This window comes from Pinus tabuliformis, chromosome 7 (genome assembly GCF_031772625.1).
Source record: "Pinus tabuliformis cultivar Carrire ecotype Pingquan chromosome 7, CPIR1, whole genome shotgun sequence".
NCBI lineage: Eukaryota > Viridiplantae > Streptophyta > Pinopsida > Pinales > Pinaceae > Pinus > Pinus tabuliformis.
The window spans coordinates 1,182,110,676-1,182,119,822 of NC_142293.1; the positions used below are offsets into that span (position 1 = coordinate 1,182,110,676).

The 9,147-nt window shown below is 41.8% G+C and overlaps 1 protein-coding gene across 1 annotated transcript; it reads right to left on the bottom strand.

Moving 5' to 3' along the window:
- Nucleotides 1–654: 654 nt before the first annotated feature.
- LOC149251668 (uncharacterized) lies at nucleotides 655–1,662 on the bottom strand. Its single transcript, XM_089453958.1, has one exon. The coding sequence runs from the start codon at nucleotides 1,660–1,662 to the stop codon at nucleotides 655–657; it is 1,008 nt and encodes a 335-aa protein (XP_089310084.1).
- Nucleotides 1,663–9,147: the final 7,485 nt, after the last annotated feature.

The window sequence follows — 9,147 nt, forward strand, 5'->3', positions numbered from 1 at the left end:
AGCTTTGGATAAGTCAATCTTGAGAATGATGCTTTTTAGATGCTTGGTCCAGATGGAGTGGATGGCTTCCTGTGCCGAACCAATGGCTTCGTGGATCTGTCTGGATTCGAGGAAGGCGAATTGTTGAGGAGCAATATGTCTGGAGAGGATCGGCCTGAGTCGATTTGCGATTATCTTAGAAATAATCTTATATAGGCAGTTGCATAAGGAAATAGGCCTATAATCATCAAAAGAGGAAGGGGCATCAGACTTTGGTATGAGGGCGATGAAGGTCGAGTTGATGGCATGGTATAGGGAACCCGAAATTCTACTCTCCTCCACTACTTTCAATAGGTCCTGCCCCAGCAGCTCATAAAATGCCAGGTAGAATTAAATGGTCCATCCATCTGGGCCTGGGCTCTTATCTTTTTTGAACCATTTTAACGTGCCTTCGAGTTCACCCGAGTTGACTGGTGCGAAGAGCTCTTCTGCTTCATCCTCATTGACAAACCTTGGAAAGTGTCCTGCCACATTTATAATATCAGGAAGATTTGCTTCGCGGGGGCATTTGTAAAGGTTCCTGAAATGTGAAGTACCAAGGTGGGCTAGCTTATTGAAGGTATCGGCCAAGCCTCCCTCAAGCATGGGAAGATTCCAAATGGTGTTAGATACCTTTCATCCCTTGGCATAGTTTTGAAAGAACCTCGTATTATCATCCCCAGCTCTTAACCATATAGCTCTACTCCTCAGCCTCTGGGATTCCTCGCGCTCCTTTAGGATGTTGGCCTTCTGATTTTCAAGCTCAATCAGTCGAATCTTTTCCTCTGTAGAAATGAATCCCAAACTTCGATCATCAAGTAAAGAGCTCAGCTCAGCTTCAATATTAGTGAGTTGTGAGGTTTCCCATGAATGTTTCTCCCTGGCCCATTTAATAGAGAGGTGTTTAATCTCAGAGAGATTGTTGCAAAACCCTTTTGCGAAGGACTCTGCTCGGTTAATAGGGTTTGCATTCCAGAAGTCGGAAACCATCTTGATGTAAGAAGGGTCACTCAGCCAGACATGGTTGAATTTGAATGGGGCTTTCGGCTTTTTGAAAGGCCCCTGGATTTCCAGATAAATGGGTGAGTGGTCCGATACACCCCCCGTACCCACCCATTGTTTGTAGTGATGCAGCTGCTGTAAGAGAGGTCCTTTCATTAAGAATTTGTCAAGTCTATGAGCCAGTGCTGCATCACCCACCCTTCTGTTCCTCCAGGTGGGTAGCGGTTTTTGCATGGGGACATCGATAAAATCGGTCTGTTCCAGCAGATTAATCATATGGTCAGTGATAGCATCAATTTGAGCCGCAGACCCCCATGATTCTCTGAACCCCAGAGAAAAATTTAGATCCCCTCCGATAATAGTATGTTCAGAGTCCAGAAGGGAGAGGTTTAGTAGACGCTGCCAAAATTGTTCCCTTTGATGACAGGGTCCATACACATTCACAATCCTGAGAATCATACCAAGATCAGCAGAGAAAATATCCAGTCCCAAGTATCCCGATCCCCCCCAAGAAGCATCAACCCGAATTGTTCGAGGGTTGTATCCTATAGCCAGACCCCCAGACCTCCCAGCAGCATCTAGGGCAACAAATGTCCAGCTCGGGATCATAGATTGAAGAGTATGGGAGATTTGATCAGCCATACCCAGAGTTTCTTGAAGTAAAATTATGTCAATCGGTTCGGTCTCGATGAGTCTCCTCAAGGCTAGTTTCTTAGAGGCACTAGCCAAACCCCTGCAATTAAAAGACAAGCACTTCATGGAGGGACACCGCGCGGGGTATGTCCTGCTCTAAGGACCCCATCAATAGTAGATTGGTGACCAGAAGTGACCTCTGCCCCAGCCCTCCTGATTGCCTTGGAGAGATCTGACTTCCTACCCCTGGATGATAGGGGGATGGCACCAGGCATCAAAAGACCTAGACCAGTCTGACGGACCGGGAGTTCCTTGGTGTGGGACCTGGAGCGAAGGAAATATTGGTGAGGGGGTGATAACCCTGAGGATGACGGTGATACAAAGGATGTGGAAGGAGCGGACAATGAGGGGGCGGTAGTGACAATGAGCGGAGGAGTAGACATGATACATTGAGCCATTGAAGTCTGAATCGGTGAGGCTGCCATATAAGAGGTAAAATCAAATGATGAGAGAGGAGGGTTCAGAGAGGTACCCGAAGCAATCGTGGCTTCCGCGGCAGAGCGGGCCCTGGTCATCGGTGGCGAGGACTGTCTGGTTCCTCTGTCCACTGTCTTTGAGATTGGAGAGATAACCGCTAGTGCTGGACCCGAGGGCGAGGGGCGCGAACCGACCGGAGAATTTACCCTGGAAGGTGCAGGCGTGATTTTAGGTGAGTCCTCTGTTCTCCGATTGAGAGGGCATTCTTTGAAGAGATTCCCTACCTTGTGACATCGTCTGCAGCGAAATGGCACCCCTTCGTAATCCAAGATCTGGACTCTGATGTACTTCCCCCACTGTAGAGTAATCTTTTCCTCCAAGCCCTCACGGGTATCCAAGTGGACCAAAATGCGTGCGAGGGTTCTGTTTTTGGACTCCACAAAGGTACGGTCATGATCTAAGTATGTGCCCAGAGCATTGCCAATCCTGATAAAAACCTCCTCACTCCAGAACTGTAGTGGAAGCCCTGGCAAGCGCACCCAAAGCGGACCTACCCCAATTTGTTCACGTTCAGGGTCGAATAAAGGGCTCCACCGTTTGAGAAGGACTGGGGCCATCTCAATGTGCCAGTACCTGGCCAGTACCAAATCCGTGTAGTTTTCCTTTGCAAAATGCAGGGAGAACCAACCCCTGGGCAAAACATGAACCTCTGGTAGCTCCTTCAGTAACCCTCCCCAAATCTCCTTAACCCACTGAGACAGCCTGTTGGCTGAATACGCCCGACCACGGACATGTCCAACCAGCACCATGCATGCCATGATAGCAAATTCACCAATAGCCGAGGTCTCGCCAAATCTGATGGTGATATCCTTTGAGGTCGCCTTGACGCACTTAGTCTTCCTTTTGCTGGTGCGAGGAGCCGATGGGTGGTCCACCAAAGGGTTTGGGACGCCTTCCGGAGGGTTTTGTTTTGTCGGTCTAACCTTAACCGCAGGGGTCTCGAAATAGCCAGATGGTCGAGCTCCCGAGCAGGGGGGTTGATGGGCTGCTGCGGTAACCGGGATGTCAATAGAGGGAACAGTGAAGAAAGATGAATGAGGGTCAAAAGAGGGCGAGGGGGGTGTGTGCGAGGATAAGATGTGGAGGGTGCCCGGTGACAGAGGAGGGACTTTGAAGCCCGGAGAATCCACAGAATGCGACCCAGAGGGTGGGGGAGCCGAGCAATGCTGAGGAAAGGAGACGACAGGCGAGGACAAAGGCGGTTCCGGGACAGACAGCGAAATAGCGGAGTCAAGTGGCAGAGTGTGGGAGAAACTAGGGTTTCCAAAAATAACGCGATCCGGGAAAGGCTCCTCGGAATAATCCACCGCTTCAACCTCCATATTGTCCCCCATATTCCAGCCAGAGGTCTATAACTGAAAGTGACGAGTGTGCGAATGGAAATGGCAGTGTAAACAAAGCACGGTGTCGGAACAGAGACGTATGTCTGCAGTAACTGTAACAACCCTAGGGTTTTACCCTAGCCCCGTACGAACAGCTTCCTATGCTTGGATTTGTTATTATGACCTGTAGATTACTTGTTCATGATGTGTTTGACGAAATGTATTTCATGGTGAGGCTTAGTTAGGTCAATTCCTTGATCAATTTTTGTGTTAGAGGCTTTGTCTTGCTATCATTTATTGTCTTGGAAAGTCTCATCAAGTTTCGGGCAATGGTTTGGAGACTAGCCTTGAAAAAGTGGTTTAAATATTACAGTCTCTGGCACACAATAAGCTAAAAAAGACTACAATCTCTCTCTTGCATACATTATGGGAGTGACTGGAGGGTCCCAGTCTCATGCATGCCCATGTGATGGGAGAGAATAGGGGTGTTTTTAGTGAAAAGGAAATTTGAATCAGGGCTTGGGCACCTAGAGGGGTGGTTTAACTCTTGTGGGTCCTATAGCTCCTAAGGAAGGTCAGTAGGGTTTTCTTGTGCTAATTCCACTTCCTTAAGGTGATCTAGGAGGTTGAATAATATCATAATAACTCTTTTCACATGTTTACTCCAGTGGACCATTTAGCTTGGGTAAATGTGGGAGGAGGACACTACAGAGTGATATCAAAGCATGGTTCAACACTTGGACTAGATGTGCGAAATCTGTTTTTCATGCATGCATGAAGGATGTATATGTGATTGTTATGTATGCATGGTGGTAGTCATTGTTACAGTTTTGTTTCCATGTAGGAGTTGATGATTGTTGTTGGGATGTGTTAGTCATGAATGCATGTTGGTTGTATATGCATTTGGTATGCATGTCAATGTCTATATGTTGTTATGCATGCATTTTCATGGTTATGGTTATGCATGTATCGTAAGTTATACATGCATCATGATGTCATTGCATTTAATTATGTCTCATGATGTTATTGGTATGTTATGATGCTAATGTGTTGGTTGAGATAAAGCAGGAGATGCATATCATCAAATGAAGTTGTGGCACTGGACGTTGAGGTAAGAGAAGATCGTCATACAAGTTTGTATGTCAGGCATACAGGTTTGTTAGTTAATGGATTTTTATATGAATTAGGGTTATATGCATGTTTGTCATTATATTTTTGTTATGGTTACATGTATGATAGATGTTAGTGAGTCAGTTTGATCACATGTACATACGTCGCATAGTCATGAATGATAGTAACATGTTGTTGTATGCATTGTGGTCATATGCCTGATTATTATGGTCATTGCAACTGAGGTCTTGATGTTATTATGTTTTATACTAATTTTGATTGACCTATGTAGATGAATATGGTTATGACATTCATGTATGAGTTAATATATTGTGATATTATTTCATACTAATCTAGTTTGATCGTGTATATGTGATTGTTATGTATGAATGACAATTGTTTTTGAGCTTATGATGTGAACATGTTAGCTAGTTATTGTCATGGATATCATGACCTTATTTATGTTTGAGTTGATGTGTTGTGAAGTTATATCATGCTAATCTAGATTGATTGTGCAAAAAAGATATCCTCCCCTGATATACATTAAGGTATGAGTTTGCTTATGTTGTCTACTTGGTGCTTGAATGTTTGATTATGTCATTTATTTGTTGTTTGAATGTTTGATTAATTGCATGATATGAGTATGTGTCTATAAGATTGCATTAATAAATGATCTTGTTTTAAGATGGTTGTACTAATGCATGTGTTGAGACTATTGATATGTACTTGAGTGTAAGTAGGTGATATTTGTAGCATTATGTATTATGACTCATGAATGTGAGTTGATTGTTGATTATGACATGGTTGTTAGACTTGGTAAAGGTTGATTTTAGATTAATAGATATGTTGTATTGATCTTTGGAACATGTGATCGACATGTGTGAGCAGTTGCAGGGAAACATGCTTGGTATTAGTGTGACAAGGTAATAGTTGATGTGTATATATAACTAACAGTTGGGTGAGGTGACAATATGTAATAAGACTCAATTGCAACAAGGTAAAAATGTAAAAAAAAGGAATTGGGTCAGAATTCCTTTGGCTATGTTTGGAAACCATAATTCCAAACGAATGAGTGCTTTGCATATAGGAAGTCTTCTTAATAGTGATTTTGTCTGATATTCTGCAGATATGTGTTATATTCATGAACATGTATTTGACAGATATATCAGCTAGTTTCTAGTTATAGCTGGATCTGTCAAGGAATTGGAGTCTATTGAGAGATGGCACGGATGTGTTTGGATACAAGGAAGAATGCTTGGCACAACAAGATAAGGTAATTGGTGTATTGTTTTGTTTATTTATGCACTGACAATTATGTGTTTATGGCAGTATCATGTGGGGGATTGCATGGAAAAAGAGACTGCCATGAAGTCTTGAAGAAGGCTTAGGTTGAGATTTCCCTTGGAGGCTTTGGGAACCATGGGATTAAGACATGAAGTTTGTTGCTAGTCTTATGCTTTCGGTGCTTTTTTTATTTTCTTGGGCTTGATTTGAAATTTTTTTGTCTCTTGTGCATGGTCATGCCACTTTGTTTGTGGCGTTGTATTGTTATTGGTCTTTCATGGTTTGCTTCTTGTTTGTTTCTTCTTCTTTCTTTTTATGCTTGAGGGTCTTGGGAATTAGTTTGGGAAGAGGGTCAGGGAATTTTATGGAGCTCGGGAGATTTGAATGAAACCCAATAAGTAATGTGAGACCTCAATGAAGCCTAGTGCATGTATAAGGGTAGTTGAAGGCAATAATATGACAACTAGTTGGATTGGTTGAGTCCATTGGTGGAAATGGACGATGGCAGGACAGTCATGATAAAGGTAACAGGAAAGGAAAGTAAATGGATTTAAGGTGTCAGATGCCTTGCCTATGTTGGGAATGGTTGTTCTCAATGTTGTGCATAGTGTGTACAGATAAAGGAAGTTCTCGTAACCTTGACCTTATGACATCTGGTAATTGTGTTGTGACTCTGATTACATTGATGTTTCGATATGTTTATATGTACATATATATGTATGTATGTTTTTGTTTAACAAGGCCATTAGGGATCATTCTTGTAGAGGAATTATCTTATGTAGGTAAATGGCATGAAGGGGTTCCTGGTCTTACAAGGAATCAATTCAAAATAGTAGCCCTGAAAAATCTATGAGGTCAGTATCATGTGGATATGAATTGATATTATGTGATTATATTATGTCTATGTTATGGCAGGCAATGTTGAGGGGTACATCAACAGAATGAAAGTAGTGTGATATGCAACATGTTTGGATAAGCATAGATGGTGTAAAGACACTTGAAATAAGGTTGCCTGGTAGAGACAGTGTGGTCTCTGAATGTGTGGTACTACTACTGCATAGGTTGTATATGTTGTACATGTTTCATCTATGATGTTGTGTGCATGTGGTGTTGTGTATATAAAATGTGTGTACATGTTTTTTATGAAATGTTATGTACTTGTGTGCATATTGCATATGTAGCATTAGGTATAGATGGTGCTATGTACATGTCGAATATGCATTATTGTGTAAATATTGTACTGTGCGCATGATGGATATGCGATGTTGTGTGCATATGGTGTTGTGCGAATGTTGGATATGTGGTGTTGTGTACATGTTGTATATACAGTGTTATGTACATATGGTGTTGTGTGCACATTGTACATGTGGTGCTATGTACATATGATGTTGTGTGCATGATTGTACATCTGGTGTTCTCTGCATGTGCTGTTGTGTACATGTTGTGCATGTGGTTTTGTGTGCAGGTGGTGTTGTGTACATGTGGTTTTTTGTACATGTCGTGCATGTGGTGCTATGTACATGTGGTATTGTGTACATGTTGTACAGGTGGTGCGGTGTACATGTGTCATTGTGTACACATTGTGCACGTGGCATCGTGTACATGTGATGTCATGCACACGTTGTGCAAGTGGTGTTGTGTACAGGTGGTACTATGTACATGTTGTACATATGGTATTGGTGTACTTGTGGTATTGTGTGCATGTCATTCATGTTGTGTTGCAGGAATGTGCTACTTGTATGTGTATTGTGTAGTTGTGTTATCAAGATATGTGTATTCATTGTGTTGTACTTTGTGTATGTATTGTGTCATGTTATACACCAGGTATAGGTGTATGTGTCGTTTTGTGTTGTACACCGAATGTAGGTGTATGTATTATGTTGTGTCATACACTGGGTGTAGGTGTAGGTGTTGTGTCATACACCGGATGCAAGTGTATGTGTTGTGGTGTACATCAGGTGTAGGTGCATGTATTGTATGGTGTTGTATGTTGTGTGTGGTTGTATGCCTGTGGTGTACATTGTGCATATGTATATGTGATTGAAGAGAAGAAAAGGAACTGGATGCTTGCTAGGTGTGCTAAACGATATAGAGTGTGTACGAAAAGAACAAAGGTAGAAGCAAAGGATCGAATGAAGGATAAGTATTAGCATGTCATTCGATTTTATTATGCATGTGATCTATGATTCTTGTTTATGATGGTTCCATGTGATCTATTATGATGGTTTCATTTTGACCTAACCGATTGTGATATGTTTATACGTCATGATTTGATTAAACAACTAGTTTGACTTGTTGTGATAGGAAGTAAATAGGATTGCAAGTGCACCCTATTGATGAGTTATCGATGAGGTATTATGTGAATTTATTTCAATTTATTTTAAATCTAATGGAAGTTATGTGCTTGTTACAGGAAGCACAGAAATTCCCAATTGGGTGAAAGAAACCGACTGCAATAATTAACAGCAGTAGAAAAAGGAATTCAAACAAGCAGCAGTATGTTGGTAAAGCACTTCAGGAGCAGGGACATTATGGGACACTGGTGCCCAATAGTGTCCATTGATTTCCATGAGCATGTTATGACTAGTATGATGGTTAGAGGTAGGTATATGGCTTGGTTGTTTACCTTCCGATGCAAGGAAACGTTGTGAAGGGATGGATCGCCTAGGATAGGAGATGTCGGGGAACTGGGAAGGTGAGTAACTACACGGAAGGGGGTGACTGAATTTCATGAAGAACTGTGTACCAGAGAATGGAAGTCCAGGGATGGATTTTTTTTTGTCATTAGAATTACAAAATTGAATCATATGCACATTAGGAGTGTGCCTTGGAATAATGAGCTGATAATTTTTCACTACAAGGACAGCAGCGTAGGATTGTAGGATTGGACATTGGATGTAGCTTTGAATTTGGCAGTGGATTATGGACTTCCTGGGAAGGAGGTGAATCCTGATACTAATTTTGAGGATGACAGCGTAAGCATTTGGATTCCCTTGTTGCTAATACGAGTATCGTATCATTTTATTTGTTGACTGATAAAATGTGCATATGTGTATATCTGTCTATTATTGTAAATATTGTATCGAGCAAGAATTATAAAGCTCCATAAACAGTATACTTATTTGTTGGTTGAGAAAATGTGGTTATTAATATAAATAACGTAATGAGTTGTGTTATAAATCTCCAATAAACGGTATGATTTTCATGTGTTCAACAAGTGATCATTGTAAATCCTACAACG